The 17,745-nt window shown below is 42.3% G+C and overlaps 1 protein-coding gene across 2 annotated transcripts in view; it reads left to right on the top strand.

The window, feature by feature from the left end:
- The first annotated feature begins 211 nt into the window (after positions 1-211).
- Positions 212-17,745, top strand: part of MAST4 (microtubule associated serine/threonine kinase family member 4) — a 170,003-nt gene continuing 152,469 nt past the window's right edge. For both annotated transcript variants that reach the window (XM_080805051.1, XM_080805052.1), the window contains exon 1: positions 212-648. In XM_080805051.1, coding sequence (XP_080661177.1) covers positions 557-648 — 92 coding nt within the window. In that variant the 5' untranslated portion in view covers positions 212-556. The remainder of the gene's footprint in view (positions 649-17,745) is intronic.

The raw sequence follows: 17,745 nt of genomic DNA, 5'->3' as shown, positions 1-17,745 counted from the left end.
TTGTATTTCAGTTCTTTTCCTTGTATGTAGATACCTAAAGGAAACTCGGCACTGGGCATGTTCGGATGTTGAATGGTTTGCTGATAAGCAACAGCCTCCCGGAACCAGAGACTTAAAATAGTCATCCCGCCCCCCCCCACGCCACCCCCCCGCAGGAGCTGCAAATGGTATCTGCCAAACAGATGACAAAGTACCTTGGACTGAATCACACACAGACAGCATTTTGTGCAGAACGCACGGCCCAACTCTTGTAATTACTGTTTATAGCTGCCCAGGGCTGGCCAGGAGAGGGCAAACCCAGGAGGAAATAAGTTTCCTGAACCTGGGAGAAATGGCTGTGCGTTAATTAAAGGCTAGGACGGGTACTTTTCAGACGGGCTCCAAGTTCTTGAGATCACAGTTCACAGCACGTTTCCTCTGGAGGGAGCGAGTAGATAACTGGGATATTTTTCTTCTTTTTTTCGTCTTTTATTTTATTTTGTTTTTCCGTTTGACCACCCCCTCCCTGGTTTGGCCTTATGGCCTTGAACCCGCAGTGAATTGAAGAGAGAAAGAAATGGATATGTCTGACCCCAATTTTTGGACTGTGCTCTCAAACTTTACTTTGCCTCATTTGAGGAGTGGGAACAGGCTTCGGCGAACACAAAGGTAAAAAACGACAACGCGGCGATACTTTGCCTGGAGAGGGAACGTGTTGGCTTTGGCGGCAGCCACGCTGCCCAAGCCCCTTAGCAGCTGGGGTTTTGTTTACTGGGCGACAGTTTGGAAAGTTTCTGCCCTGCCAGGGGGGCCCTGTTTCAGGTGTTCCGTCTGTCATCCTTGCGGATTTCCTGCGTAATCCTTCTTGCCTGTGCTTCCCCAGTTGTTCTTTTGAAATGTGGGTGAGAAGGGCGTGAGTAGTGAGTGAAGCGGGGAGGAAAAGGGAGGAGGAGAGATACTTTGTCTGTCTCTGATCTGATCAGATCCATCCCTTTCCCTCACTCAGGCACTGGAGGCTTCTGCTTCCCTTTGTAGAGCCTTTCAGATGGTCCTTCCTATTAAATATTTGACCTTTATAAGATGCAGATGTGCAATGCAAAGATAGCTCCAGTTAGCCTGTTTCGTATTGTCTGCTTAAAAGAGACAGGTCTGCATAACTTTGCCTTTTTTTTTTTTTTTTTTTTACTGATTTGCTGACATTTATTCCTAATACAGGCTGGCCTTTTCATTTTGTTAGAATATTTGACAGAATAGGTGGAGGACAAGAGAATTTTAAAATCTGGTTGAAGCTGGTGACAGAAGTGAAAGGCAGTTCAGAGTTAGCTGCTGACACTCAGATTGATAGAATAGGATTTTGAAGGGGAGTGTTTCTCTTCCCTCCCCATTGTGTCCAGCACAGAAAGGTGGCGTTATGGTGGTTTTAGAGGGGCCTGCCTTCTGAGTTGCCTAACTCTAGGTTCTTCGTTTTTCTTTGCAACTTGACTCGCACGTCCCTGTGAGCACGTTTAAGAGCAGTGGTGCGCTCACATAAACAGGATACTGCCTATCAGATTGGGAGCTTCATAATCTCTGTGCTCCAGTGTTGAAAGAACACCAGAAAATGGTGTATTCTCTTTGTTATGCCTATAACTGTGTGGAGCAGGAATACAGATACCTCATACTTTGGAAAACTCAGTAAATTGCCCTTCCGAAACTTCCCTTGGTGTTTCATAGATTTCAGCAGCATCCCGGAATATTCTGATGTGCCCTATTTGTAGGTGCACATGCAAATATACACCTATCTCTCTCTCTCTCTCTCACACACACACACACCTTTGTCTGATCCTGAGTATACTTTAAAGTCACACTTACCTTTAATACAACTTGAACAACGTTGGTCCCATGAAACCATGTTAGAGTCTCGATCTAAGTAAGGTTAATTAGGCTTTTCTTGTTCTGCTCTGTATGTTTAGAGACCTGATGTTTTGGTGTTGGTCATTTTTATTCAAGATGTGTCATCCATGCCCCACCAGCAAAATAAATGCAACTAATTAGCTAAAGAGATAATGCTATCTATGAATAAGACCACAACTTTCGTGGCAGTACATTCTATAATGTCTTGCCTTTCAAGTTTGTTAGGGGCCCTATATTTGAGTCGTGTAGTCCTGGCTATGATGCGGTCTCTACTCCCAGTTAAGGACACTTCGCAAAGAGATTGGCCTGCTCTGGCGTTACACCTGTGTTTCTCCAAAGAAAGGCTTGGAGCCATAAAGGCTCCAAGCCTTTCTTTGCCCTGTCTACCTGTTGATAATTTACTGAGAGAATTCTCAGGCTAGTCTGACCCTAACTTTCCAGCCCAGGGCATTCCAATCCAGAACACTGCAATTCAGACCACTCACACTGGCAGAGAGCCTGAGTCCTAAGTTCCTTCTTCAGAACTGAAGTAACTTAGGCTCTTCCCAGCAAAGTGGGACAGTGTGGGAGGCCTTTCCCCATTCCCCAAGTCATGGACCCGGTTTTTTTCCAGTTCAGTGAAACAGAAAAGGGGGTGGATTTTCTTCCCTCCCTTCTATTAGTGGAGGTTGTCCCAGCCTTTGTGCCTGGGGATTTCCAGGATTCTTAGAGTTTGGAGATAGGTTTCCTGAAGATCATCTACTTATTATTGGTCTCAAAGAACCAGCCCTGCTTTATATTTATTATGTAGATCTGGGAACTTGAAGGACAACTGTCTTCCTGTCCAGGGCGGTGTATGTAGCTGTTGCATTCTCTTATTATACAGTGATCAATTCTGGCTCTGTGTCCTTCCCTGAGGGACATAGCATATGCTTATAGTGGGACTCTTCCCATTCTGTGACCTCCCTTCACTGCTCTAAATGCTGTCTCCTCCTCCAACTGCCACTTTAACCCCATTCCGCACCTGGCTGATCAAGTTCCCTAAGTCTGTCCTTTCAAAAGGACCTTGCCATCCTCAAGTTGTCCTTTTGCCAGTCTCATTGTGACTGTACCCAGTGTCCAGGTGAGGACACCTATCCCGCACCCTCAGGTGGGTGAGCCCTAGCCCTGGGAATATCTCTCCTGCCCAAGCCCAGCTTCTTTTCTGCATACTTGCTGACTTTGTCCATCAGATCATTCATTTTCCTTTTTTTTTTTCCTAGCCACTTGTTCTGATTCACATTGTAATTTAGAGGACCTCATCTTAACCTTTTCTTTAATATCAGCTTCTTGAGTCCTTCAAAGAGTAAATCTCGCCGTGAGCGTGTGAATGAACATCTCAGAGCTTTTTGGGGTAGGATACGTGTACCAGTTAGACAAAAGGAGAGATGGAAGGGTTTCACATTCTTCCCTTAACTCTATATTGTGGTAGACATTTTCATCATGGAAGCCCTTTTGGTTGGTTCCATTGCATTTGCCTTGCCGGTTCAGCATGGTACTGGTTTGTTGCCTTGCTCTGTTACAGGAAAACTTTGAAAGTTTCTTTTCCAACTGGGCCTTCCTGGGCCTATAACTTTTAACTCTCTGGGTTCTTAGAGAGACAATCTGATCATAGAGACCTAATCTCAGGCCTAGATTTTTACACAGTATTGAACTGATGATAATCCTTGTTCTGTATCCCAAAGGCAATTTACTCATTGTTTTTTGTCTTGACTGTGGCAGACGACAGGTTGGCTGGAGGCACACTGACTTGGTCTGATGTTTTGCTGGAAAGCTTACACATTCCATTGGAAACAGTTTATTTATTTATTTTTTATCATATATTCTTTATTTAAAGGGAAATTTTCTTTTAATTTTAGGAAAACATCTATAAATATTCTATAAAGTCTTAAACCTTTCAAAATATCCTTTCTCTTGCCTTGCTGTCATTTAAATTTCATGAATGAGTTTAAGTGACACAGTCTTAAAGCTTATACTTCTAGGGAATATTTGCATGGAAGAAAACCTCATATGTTCTATCAACTAATTATTAACAAATCAAATCCAGCAATGAATGAAAACAGACATCGTGATCAATTTATTCCCAGGTATGCAACGATGGTTCAGCACTAGAAAATCAATGAATATAATCTGTCACAGAAATAAGCTAAGTAAGGATTATCACATGATCAGATTAGTATATGGGGCAAAAGTACTCCACAGGATCCAGTACTCACTCATGACAAAAATTCTCAGAACACCAAGCACAGAGGGGAATTTCATCAACTCAATGAAAGATACCTACAGAAAACCTTCAGCTAACAGAATCCTTAATACAGTAGTCCCCCACCAATCTCTGATTTCACTTTCTGCAGTCCACATTATCTGTGGTCAGCCATGGTCCAGAAGCCGATGATAGTGGCCTGAGACCAGGTCACAGCGCCTACGTCATTCACTGCTCTGCATCTCATCACACACACATTTTATCTCACATCATCACAAGAGGCAGAGAGAGGCCATATTCACCTAACTGCTTTATAGTATGTTGTTATAATCTATTTTATTATTAGTTAATGTTGTTAATCTCTTACTGTGCCCAATTTATGAATTACATTTTATCATCCGTATCTATGTATAGGGAAAAACATAGTGTATATGTAGGGCTCAATACTCTCTGCAATTTTAGGCATCTACTGGGGGTTTTGAAGCATGTCCTCTGTGAATAAGGTGAACTACCAAATTGAGAAACTCTGAAAAGGAAAAAAAGGAGTTTTCCTTGCTTAGATCAGGTAGAAGGCAGAGATGTCCCATCTCATCACTCCTCTTGAACAGGAAACAGATTTTTGGGGTTTTTTTGTTTTTTGTTTTTTATGCCTGGCTTTGTCTCCTCTGCTCCTCGTTTATTTGTGCAAGGTCGACTGAGTAGAGCCATTCATTCACCTGCTGCTTCGAGAGACAGAAATCCTGGCCTGCTGTATGTTACCCCTGAGCTTTATAACATTTTTCTCCCTTTGGATTAAAAACTTTGTGGGGGGAGGGAAGAAGATCAAGCTTCTCTCTTTTTTTTAAGCTTCTTTATTACTTACATCACATATGTAAGGAAAGGACTACTGTTGGTCTATAAATATCGCTGCTCAGTTTTGAGGTGCAACTTTAGTGTTGCTAAAATACAATTTAGAGATTCTAGAAGATGTTTGGTTTTTAACCTTAATGGTCAGAAATCTGCTATACTTTCATTGAGCGTACGTGACAATATCCAAATCTCAGTGACAACTAAATCAAGCATCATTATCCACACCAGTGGGCAGCTTGTGACTCGGTTCATCAGTTGGAGCAAGTTTCCTAATGTGTTTTGCCGGGAACCCATGGGATAAAAGTTGGTTTTGGAGTTCTCTGTGTGTGTGTGTGTGTGTGTGTGTGTTTCTGAATTCCTGTTACTCAGCGGTTGCCCTGAATAGCAGGGACACTCAGGGATCTTTTTTTTTTTTTTGACACTCAGGGATCTTAAACTCACTGCTGCAATGGTCAGAATGTATCAAATCTTTAGATATGCTGCATCCTCTTTTCCAAAACATCTGTAGTGGTGCGTGAGTTTTTGTTTTGCTCATGAATGCGTGTCTTTTAAAAAGAATGGAGAATACACTTGTCTCTTGTCCTGACACGTTGGGTATTGTGGCATTTGTACTCACCCCTTCTATGGAAAGTCCAATTAAATCACATTTATTGAGCATCTGTTGTGAGCCTGAGCACTGTGGCCCAGAGGTGAGTCATAGGATTGCCCTCAGTGAAGACATGGGAATGAATCATTGCAAACCAGGGCAATAGAGATGTATTTGTAAGGTACCTGTAAGCTTTAGGAGTGGTAACTGGGTAGGCCAGACTTTGGTCTCAAGGAGCCAAAAGACCACATAGAAAAGGCAAGACCTCAGGGAGGTTTGAAAGATAGTTTGGTATTTATCAGGCAGAAGGACAGGGCCTCCCAAAGAGCAAAAGAAATGGTGTGTACAAAGGCATAGTGGCCCTAACAGCAGAGTTCAAGGGACTACACATAGCTCAGTGTTGCTGGAGCATAAAAAACTCGAAGCATAACCCAGTATTGCTGATGCAGGAAGTTTGAAGAGGCAGTATAATATACCACGATGGTGAAGAGGATTGACCTAAAGCCAGTTCCCCTGGGTTTGAATGAGACCGGGGAAGTTCGTTGGACTTCAGTTGCTCCATCTGTAAAAAGGGACAAGTAAATTACTTACAGGATTGTTACAAAGAGTAAAATATGTTCATATGTGTAAAACACCTAAGGCAACAACAAGCACATAAAAACTCTGTAAATCATAAGTATTCGCGCTATTTCTATCATTACAGCGAGGGGATGGGTAGTGGGCGATGAGGCCAAGGACAAGAGTTGAGGCCCTTGATATTTGTGGGCGCTTTCTTGGTGTTTACCCAAAGGGAGAAGGCATGTCTGGCCGCGCTGGGGCTTTTAGGTCTGGGAGGGAAGGGGGATACCTGGAAACCAATTAATACATTATTGCAGGAGCCTGTCTAAAGGGTTTTGCAAGTCTGACCAAGGAATATGGTAAGACTGTGGGCTTTGAGAGACCCTGAGGGTATAAAGGTGATCAAAGTTGATGAGCCATTGGCTCTGAGAGACAGGGAAACATTCCCCAGTGGCCCTGGGGATTTTGACCTGGGGGACCAGGGAGATGAATGAGCTCCCTGTACACGCAAGAGTGGGGGAAGGGAAGACAGAACTTGTACTCATTCCTTTGATCCCCAGAAGCCCAGTTAATCTATGTTTGTTGAGCATCTGATGTAGACTGAATACCATGGAGCCTTCATTCCTTCGCTCAGCCAAGATTCATAGCACCAATATCCCGAGCTGGGCAAGGGCTCTAATGGTGAACAAGACAGAGTGTTTGGGCCTTGCAAATAAACAAGCACCTAAATAAGTCAGTTGCCCAGTGGTGGTCAGTGTTCCAAAGGCCATAAGCAGGTGTTGAGAAGAAAGTCACAGTATTGGGCTGGGGGGGCTACTTTAGATAATGTGGGTAGCGAGTATCATTGAACAGGAGACCTAAAAGATGGGAAAGAGCCATCAGTGGGGAGTACTTGGGGTAGGCATCTGGGAAGGGCAAAGGCTCAGAGGCAGGAAGGAAAGAGCCCCCAGGCAGGCTGTTGGATGTGAGAGTTCAGGGCCCCAGAGAGGCTGGACCAGAAATAATAAGTTTGAACGTCATCATTAGGACCATATGAGAAGTAGGTTAGGTTCATCTGTGGGAGAACTAAGGAGGCCCCATTTAAGGAGTGCGCCGAGATGCGGGCAGGCATAGGCCAGGAGGCCTGGAGGAGAGTCTGGTAAAAAGGAAGCCACACAGTGTTCTCAGAGAGATCCCAAGAGGAGTCCGGGCAGCACTGACACTCCAGGACGACAGGGAAGGCAGGGATGACCTCTGCGTGAACCATGGGATAGTGGGGGCAAGGGTGGGGGTGAGGCCAAGGAGCCGGGCACCAGCCCTGAAGTGAGGAATGGCAGACCATGGGTGGTAACCACTCTCTGTGGGGAGCTGACTACAGCTCAATGACAGTGACTACGTCATTGTGTCCCAGCTCCTGCACATTCATAGCTGGGCTGTCAGCTCTCCTCCCTGAATCATATCCCCTTACTCACTGTTGCTCACTTTATTGTCTGCCTCATTGCCCAAACAGGCAATGACAGTTTCACACTTTTCACCACCTGCCTGGAAACTCAGGCTTTGTCCATAGCCTTCAGAGTCTCTCTAAGAGCTCTGGAAGAGCTCTGGTTCAGAATCCTGGCTCTGAGGGCATCTGGATACTTGCCTCCTCCCCTGCCCACCAGCCCTTTATCCCCTGAGTTTGAGTCCTGCCTCTCCCAGCCTGTTCCACAGGAGGCTGGAAGCTAGCTCACTGACTGGCCTCCTCTCAGGCTCTCCACGCCTGACCTGCAGGCCAGGCCCCTCCCTGAGTCTCTGTACTCATTTCCTCCCACTCCGTGCTCTGCCTAGGCCTGTTTCCTACCTGCTTCCTTTCATCCGTCTCCTTTCTTCCAGCTCCAGACTGTGTTTTCTGCAGGCGGGACAGGCCTGCCTGTCACTGCAGGACTCACCCTTCAGTCCTCCTCTCATAGTTAGCTCTGGCATTGGTACTTTTCCGTGAAACCCTCACCCCCGGGTCCCCCTCCCCCAGCCTAGTAAAGGGGTACTCTGAGGGAAGAGGAGAAAGCTGAGACCCAGGCCAGGAACTTCCAACAGGTGTTTCAGTGCTGTGTGGGCAGAGCCTGGCCACCCTCCTTGTGTATCCTGTAGCCCGTTAAAGCTTCCCAGGGACAGAGGACATGAACAGGAACACACACACATGGTGATAATGTTTTTATTCCTTAGTGTGAAGCTTTCCATAAGAGATTATAAATCGTTTGGCTCCTAGAATAGGTAGGTCTCCCAAGGGTTAAGAGGGAGGGAGAAAGGAGAGAGAAGGAAAGAAAGAAAAAGAGGGTGTGTGAGAAACTGCAAAAGGGGGATTTTAGAAGAAGTTCTTTAAAAATAAACCGTTAGATGGAGTATTATGCCTCCATCAGAAAGGATGAATACCCAACTTTTCTATCAACATGGACTGGACTGGAAGAGATTATGCTGAGTGAAATAAGTCAAGCAGAGTCAATTATTATATGGTTTCTTACTTCTGGAGCATAAGGAATAACACAGAGGACATGGGGAGATGGAGGGGAGAAGGGAGTCGAGGGAAATTGGAGGGGGAGACGAACCATGAGAGACTGTGGACTCCTTTAGAAGGGAGGCAGGTGGGGGGTTGGGTGAGCCTGGTGATGGGTATTACGGAGGGCACGCATTGCATGAAGCACTGGGTGTGGTGCATAAACAATGAATTCTGGAACACTGAAAAGAAATAGAATAAATTAAAAAAATAAATAAATAAACCGTTAGAATGTGGAGCCTGCTCCATGGCCAGGCATGGGCTTCCCATTACTAGAACTTGTCAACACTGGGAAGAGAGAGAGAGAGAGAGAGAGTGGGTGTGTGTATGTCACTAAGTTCACAGTGACAGGGTAGAACATTATGTGTTTTATGGATTTTCTTGCTTCTCTTTACACATAGATCCAGTTATCAGAAGCCCAGGTTGTATCTTTAAAACAAAAGCCCAGGTTGTATCTTTAAAACAAGAGGATCATAAGCCTCAAGACAGAGACCATCTGCTTTCTGGGCTGAAAACTAACAGATGTTGGAGTTAAGGAATCACTCGAGTCCCTGTGTGGAAATGGGTCATAGAGGAGAAAACTGGGAATAGGCCTCCTTCTAAATAATTTGGGAGACGATTCCTTGTATTGGTTGAAATGGAAATAGTCTGGTTTCTCAGGGAGATTAAGACTGGAAGCCCTGAACTGCCCCCCCCCTTTACCCCCATACACACCCATCTTTTGTGTGAGTAAGCATGCGTGAACTCTTAATCTGAGCTGTCTTTACTACGTGTAACCTAGTCATTTGGGAGTGACGTCATGGTAACTGAGTAATCCCTTTGAAAGTTAAGTGGTAGAGTCAAGATATTAAAATGGTCCTGGGGCAACCTGAATGAAAGTGGGCGCAGGGTGTGTACAAATCCATTTATTAGAGGCACAGTCTCTATCAGTGGAAGTCTTGATTCTAAAGTAGCAAATTCGGTTTTTGTAATACTTGGGATCTCTAAATAAACATTTCCATGGTCATTAACACTTGCCGTTCTGATTCTTTATTTTCTTTTCCTCTGTCTTGGTAATTAGGAAGTTCCCTTGTGAGCTTGGTTGTAAATTCTAAAAATGTTGACCTTAAATCTTATTAATAGTATGAGAGGATCTGTAGGAGGGTTTAGCTACACTAATCGCCATTGGACATGCTTATTAGGGAAGGTAATGATACCAGTATCAGCCTGAAACATCATACTGCTGTGTTGTTTTGTTTTGTTTTTTTAAAGGCCTGAGCAGAGAACTTAGGCTTTGATCAGCATTTGAAGGTAAAACAGACTGGTAAGGAGAAGGGGCAGTCATTCATGCTTCTCTCTTAAGCTTCACGTTGCTTGGGTTGTTACAGAACCCTGGGACTTTGTACATTCCACTGACTTTGTGATCTTAGATTTATCCATGGCTCAGATTGGGTTACAGTCTGGGATCTCTTAGGAAACTGTAATTGCAGACAAACATAGAGGCAAAAATCCAGGTCTTGGCATGTGGTCACCCAACTGCCATTTGTGTTCCGAACTCCTCAAGTATGCTTTTGCTCTTCCAAGGTAAGAACCAGCTCCACTTCTCTGGAAACTTTCTAACATGACATGGCAGTTCAAATTCCAGATCCTTTTGGGAGATAATGTGTTAGGTCGTGAGTGAATCACCTGGGTGGAGGAATGGGGAACTGATGACACTTGCTGAGGGCTCCTAGGATCATAGAATCAGAGAATGAAGAAAACTGATGGGTTCACCAGGCTCCTTTTGTCTTATGAGTATCTGCTGAAGCTGTCTTTGGTATGCTTTATTCTAATTTTAAACATTACAGTGCATGTTGATGTCTCAGGACCCTGAATTTGACCTTACTGCATTTCTCTCTTGAGTCACTTAGAATATCGTCTAGACACTGCCAGAATTCTTAGCTATAAATTAGAAGAAAATCACTGAACCCATAGCTTGCATAAAAATCACCTGTATCCCTTTAACATTCATACCTTTTAAAATACTGTATGATGGGGATCTTTAAATTGGAAATCATAATTATTAAATGTTTTACTTTTACAGATATATGGAGGGTTTAAGAGAAGAGAGTGTATTTGGCATGGGAAAATCTGCCTGCTGAGTAAAGCACTCTAGGAAATATGGTAAATGAAACCTTTGTTACTGTAAAACAATAGCCTTTAAGTGACTATTATGTAATGTTATTTCTTACATCTGATTTGGAATGGCTTGTTGATCTTGAAACTTGAGATAAAATTCCTGTAAAAATACTACTTTCATTTAGCTAATCTCAAGACTTCGGATACAAAATCAAAGACTTTTCCAAGTCTTCACCTCCGTTGGACGTGGAGCCCTAGAGATTTGAAGCCATGTCAGATAGATTTTTTTTTTCCCCAGGTAAAGATTAATCTTATCCACTTGGTATTCTCCATTTGAGTACCCATCCAAATAAACACAAATTATGTGCTAATCCAAAAAATAGTTCGTTGTAAAATTAGCCTATGCTTGCTCAACCACTCCAAAGGGCACACAGGTGGCAAAACAGCTGATAGGCACACTCACCTAACTTGGCAGTTTGAATGGTTGATGATGAATTTGCATTTTCCATAAATGATGCATTTTTAAGCAAAGAAAGTTTTAAATCTTAGATCTCAAATGGCCATAGTGGCTAATAGTGGAACAAGGAGAGTATGGGATTGTTCAGGGGTGTTTTAGGTCATAGTTCTTTTTATGGATTCTGCAAAATGAACTTCTGTGCTTAAAATTATAATTTCCTGTGTGTTTTAGGATTTGGTATTTGGGGTTAGATGTCTGGACCCAGAGAGTTAGTAAGGGATAAAACTTGTCATTATTTTTACTCTGTGACCTATAAAATTTGTATGTAGTGATCTTTTTCAGTAGTTGTTTTCTCCCTGATCAATTTCAGATGAGTTAGCTTTGCACATCTAAGATTTTTAAAGTGAGAAATTAATAGTGGTTTGTATAAGCCTTCTTAACATAAGAATCCAGGCTCAAGGGGCACCTGGGTGGCTCAGTGGGTTAAAGCCTCTGCCTTCAGCTCCGGTCGTGATCCCAGGGTCCTGGGATCAAGCCCCGCATCGGGCTCACTGCTCAGCGGGGAGCCTGCTTCCTCCCTTCTCTCTCTGCCTGCCTCTCTGCCTACTTGTGATCTGTCTGTCAAATAAATAAATAAAATATTTAAAAAAAAAAAAAAAAGAATCCAGGCTCAAGGGGCGCCTGGGTGGCTCAGTGGGTTGGGCCTCTGCCGGCTTGGGTCTTGGTCCCGGGGTCTTGGGATCCAGCCCCGCAGTCAGGTTCTGCTCGGCAGGGAGCCTGCCTCCCCCTCTCTCTCTGCCTGCTTGTGATCTCTGTCTGTCAAATAAATAAATAAAATCTTTAAAAAAAAAAAAAAGTAAGAAAGAAAGAATCCAGGCTCAAGAGTTCTGCTCTCTTCAGACCAGTTCTTAGAGCCTGGTCATTTTGATGTCATTTTATCAGCATCATCATTGCCAAGATGCCTTCTAGGTAGGTAGATGAGTTTTCTTGAAATTATGATTGATGACCTATCATTTGTTGGCTTCTTAAAAGAAGTTTTTTAAATAATAGAAGTTGTGGTTTGTCTACCTTAGGAGAATTAACCTTCAAATTAGTCTACCTTCTCACACCAGACCAAGGGTGATTTGAGAGTCAAAAGGTACAGACAGTTGAGCTGTTTAGATATTAATATGATACAACCTTTTGATGCCATTTCTAGGAAACCCATTCTGTGGAATGGGTCCGAGTTTAAAATCCATGAGGAAAAGGGTTCTAACTCTTGGCACTAATAAGCATATTCAAAAATGTTGTATTCAAGCCAGAGTAAATATATATGCCCTTTACACTTTCTTTCAGTTAGCAGAAGTCATTTCCAAACACTTATTTTGGCATTAAGGAAGCTCGTCATGACCTATTGTTCCAGAAAGATTATAGTTCTCATTTTAAGCCAGTTTTCTGGTTCCCGTGTGAGTGGCATGCCCAGCCCAGAGCCGAAGAAACAAGCTTGGCTCTTCAGACCTTCCATTCTTTTAGGTGTGTCCCGCAGGCAGGGGCTTGTAGCTGTTTCTTCAGCCACTTAACAGGTTTGATTTCAAATCTATTTAATAAGAAACTAACATGTTTGGAGGGAATTCATGGCCCAACATTTATGGACTTTGTTGGGATGTTCCAGGTGTGTATATATCTTGAATTCTATGTTAAGGCATATTAGACTCAAATGATGTTGCTTTTGTTTTGCTTGTTTTTGTTTTAGGCTTCTAGTCATAGACTGAGTTCCTTAGGGTGTCTTAGGGGCTGGATTGGGACGGGATGGCCCCAGGTACTCCAGGCCATGCGGCTCCTCTTTCGGTTTACCTTAACATCACTAAAGAGGAGTCAAATGACTATAAACTGGACCTAAAAACAGAGCAACCAGAGGCTTAGAGCTGGGGGATTAATCTCTGAGCGTGGGATGTTGTTTTCATTTAAAAATACTTGGAGGGGTTATTTATGAGTTACACATCTCTGTGTGATCCTTTTCTTGCTTTGTGGCTTGTGGATAGCCTGAAATCACCTTCGGAATCCTGATAAGCCAATAACTCAGTTTGTCGACATTTGACTTCTGTGCACGGGAGGCTGGGGGTTCGTCGCATTGCCTCATTTACTTATTTATATACAGATATTTATTGAGTAGCTTTTATGTGATCAGGGCCGTGGTTATCACCTGGGAAACAAAGATGTGTATGGCATGATCCTTTTCTAGTGGGGTTAGAAAGCCATATAGCCGGGTTAATTACAGTAACGTATAATGACAGGTAGGAGATAGACCAACATCAGCAAAAGAGGGAGAGGCAGAATATTTGTTGAGGCAGTTGGGTATATGTTGTCTCACTTAATCTGATCTATAATATCTATTATACAGATGAAACAGTTGAGGCTTAAAGGGATTAGTTAACTGTACCCAAATCTCAACAGTATTAAGAGGGAAATCTAGATAGAAACTTAACTGTACTATCCTGTCTCCAACAGACATAGAGCTCTCAAAATATTCTAATTATATTCTTATTATTACAAATAAGATTTTAGGTTTTATAGTGCAGAAGCCTCCTGGCAATTTGAGGCTATGTGTGGAATGAGCCCTGATAATTTTGATCTTTGCTATAGAAATGCCACCTGCTGTCTGAGTGAAGAGAGTGAAAAATAGAAGTAGGTTTTACTTTGTTTTAAAATGCCACCTGCTGATTCTCTCTCCCAGTAATGGAAATTGTATATGTATTCTCCTATAATTTCCTCATCTTAAAGTATCAGAGTTTATAATGGTATTTGAGTGGGCATGTGCTTTTAAAATTGAGGTTTTACTTATGGTATAGCTCTGAACAGGCCTTTTGAATGAATAACACTTCTCTGTACCCCATGCCTACTTTTCTGAGATTTCACTCTCTATATTATAAAATCCTTTCCATTCACATGAATGGATGTATTATGGGGACATATCTCAGAATCACTGATCTTGTAATAATGCATATAGGTCATTTCATAGAAGGACAAAAGGTCTTATGTCCTAAATGAGAGTACCGTATGAATGCCCAAAAAAAAAAAAAAAAAATCTGTTGAGATTTTAGGGATAAATTTCCTATAGGCTTCTTAATTAAAAAAAATACAATAATTCCTTTTAACTATGCTAATGCTGTCCTTTTTATTTTTTATTTTTATTTTAAAGATGTTGTTTATTTTTGTGAGAGAGAGAGCAGAATCAGGGAAGGGGCAGAGGGAGAAGCAGACTCCCCGATGACCAGGGAGCCCAATGCCGGGCTCACGGGACTCGCAGGGCTGGATCCCAGGACCCTGGGATCATGACCTGAGGCGAAGGCAGAGGCTTAATGACTGAGCCACCCAGGCACCCCTAACTATCTTTTTTCCCCCTTTTTTTAAAAGATTTTATTTATTACTTATTTGACAGACAGAGATCATGAGTAGGCAGAGAGGCAGGCAGAAGAGAGAGAGGGGGAAGCAGGCTCCCTGCTGAACAGAGAGCCCGATGATTTGGGGCTCTATCCTAGGACCTTGGGATCATGACCTGGGCCAAAGGCAGAGGCTTTTAACCCACTGCCACCCAGGCGCCCCCCTAACTACCTTTTTTAAGAAAAGGAGATGAGTTGGTGGCATTTACTTAAATACATCTTTCCCTTGGGAAAGCCACTGTATTTAAAGAACTAAGAAGTGCCTGCTTTGTTATCCATACCACAATTGTAAAAGAATAAAGTGTAAGTAATCTGTAACATGCGGAAGGCACAAATACTGTATCCAGAATTCTCTAAACCACAGAATCCTTCACTGGCCATCTTGTGGCTCTCAGTGGTACAATATGTGAGCTGTTTTTGAGGAAGGGCTGCCCTTCCCTGAGGACAGAATGGAAGAAGTAATCCCTTCAGGTGCTTTTTCAAATGTTCCACATGCTTTTCTTTATGGCCACTAACCCAGGCCCAAGCCTTCTTCAGATTCCTATTGATACAAAGTTTACCAGTTGTATTCACTTGCTCTAGAAAAATCAACTCCAGGGAGATAGGGGTGTTTTGTTTTGTTTTAATAAGGTTTATTGAGATAGAATTTACAGATAGTAAAATCATTCCTTTTAGGTTTGCAGCTCCACGAATTTTGACAAATAGTCATGTAACTACCACCATGATTTCTAGCCCCTCAAAAAGTTTTTGGTGTTTTTTAATTGTTTGACAGCGCTAGTATAGGATCAGAGTAAGATGTTTTGTTTTCCTGTCCCCATCCTCCCCTTTTTAAAAAATTAGTCTCCGTATGTAATTAAGACTGCACTTGTTTTTTTCCCCTAATATCCTTCTTCTGTGCCAGGATGCCATCCAGAATACCATGTTACATTGTGTAATCCTTTTTAGAAATCATTTTCATGAGGAAGATGATTAACACATAGTTTGATTACTTGGTTGGTAGTATCCAGGAGGTACCAGGAAAACACATCATGAGATACTTAAAAGAAAAGCATAAACTACCTCATTCGTGTGGCGTATTATTAATATGTAATAGCTCCTTTGAGCCAGCATAGGGGAAGAAGTTCTAAGAAACCAGATTAACTATTTCCTGCTAGTTAGACTTGTTTAAAGTAATCTGGCGTTGTTTAGTGAGGGCCATGAGGTGGAAGATTTGGAAGGTATGTAGTTTATGACAGATTCTGGTTGTGGGAAAACAAACACCGAGATCCAGAAGGAATCCTAGAGTTTTCCAATGTGAATGAAGACAGAACAAAACATACATTTTATAAAAGATAAATGCAAGATCCTTGAATTGCTTTATAAAGTCATTTATCATATCTTACCAGTATTTTTAGTACATTTTAATTTCAGTGGAATGTATGTAGCTTTTAAAGAAAAATTTAAAAACAATGGATGCTGAAGACAGAATGGAGAAAATACAAACAACTGTAAAGTAAAAAAATCTCCCCAAATTCTAGTACTCACATGTAACCACTATTAAAAATGTGAGGTTATCCTTCCGAGTTCTTTTTCTGAGTGCGTGTGTGTGCATATGTGTATATACATACCACAAAACTCATATTTTGTATCTGCTGTCTTATGAGCAGATTTTTTTCCCTTAAAGAAATGTTTTAGGGACACCTGGGTGGCTCAGTCAGTCAAGTGTCCGCCTTTGGCTCAGGTCATGGTCCCAGGGTTGTGGGATCGAGTCCCGCAGTGGGCTCCCTGCTCACTGGGCAACCTGCTTCTCCTTCTGCCTGCCGCTCCTCCTGCTTGTGCGCTCCTTCTCTCTCTGACAAATAAATTAAAAGAGAGAAAGAAAGAGAGAGATTCTTTTAAATACCCAGCTTTACAATGTTATAATTTCCAGAAAATTTGAAAAATACCTCTAACCTATAAGAAGGTGTGTGGGCATTATCTATGAAGTTGTGTAGAAGCGTTGAAAACCCCATTCTGAAAGCCACTGAGCTAATACACAGCCTTCCCTTACATGGTCATGGCCATGGCCGTGGCTGGCTCCCTGGTGTGCAGTGTGAGGGCCCAGTCCCTGACACCAGTGATGTCACCTTGGATGCTCTCAGTTTTTAGGTCTTGTTTTTCTCTCCTCATATTCAGATCTCTCTTGAAGTGTTCCCTTTAAAAATACTAATGCTAACTCAGAAAGATTCCAATTACCATCTCCCCACAGGCTTAAATGTTAAACCTCAAGTTCTAAACTTTATCCCTTATGTATGTGAGCAGGCTTGCCAGATGGCAGGCCAATTAATATATTTTTGCAAGGTGTAGAAATGTTTTTTCTCCATAGGGGAACAAAGAATCCATCTGCTCCACATCTTCCTTTCCCCTCTGTCCTTTGGGGAAAATCATCATTTAATTTTCAGAAATAATTGTGCAACTCTCTAAGTGATACTTTCTGCTTTTTAACAGAGATAGTTTTAATAATTGAAACTTTTTCTTACTATGAGGATTTAAAGAACCCTATGTCATGGATTAAAATATGTGGGCATCTAAGTTGGGTCCAGGTTATTATTTCCTTTTTGATTGTTGACATACAGAATTGTATTTGACAAATCCATTCAATGAAGGCTTAACTTGGAAAAGACTTTCAGAAACATGTAGTCAAACTCTTTTACTGTAAGGTGAGGAAATTAATATTTAGGCATCAGACTTTCAAGCTGGTCTTGAATCCTGAATGGTCTTGAATCCTGGTCTTCAGGTTCTAAATGAGGACAACCGTGGTGTAACTAGAATCTTGTATTTCTCAGGAGGAATAAAACGAGCAGGAACCTTGAATAAGGTCCACATAGAAGCAACCACGCCCTCATTTTCATTGCTTCTTCTTCCTCGAGTTCCAGGCACTGAGCTGGACCCATCACCCTTACATAGTTTCTTTACATACTCAGGTGGCTTTTCAGATCAGCAGGTGATGATTAACTGTTTAGTGTCTCTGTGTTGCCTCCAACTCTGTAGAAATTCCTAAAGGACAAACGCCACATCCATTTTTTAAGCACTTTTGTAGTGTGCTGTCTGGACCTGAAGTGGATGAATTAGGGAATATATGAATAGCAATGGGATTGTTTTTCCAGAGTCCTCTCTGGAAGTGTTACAGTTCTAGGAGAGTGACTTCATTATAGCTTT

This window comes from Martes martes (assembly GCF_963455335.1).
Source record: "Martes martes genome assembly, chromosome: 5".
NCBI lineage: Eukaryota > Metazoa > Chordata > Mammalia > Carnivora > Mustelidae > Martes > Martes martes.
The sequence above is the reverse complement of the archived record's forward strand: the minus strand, read 5'-3'. Positions and strand labels throughout refer to the sequence as shown.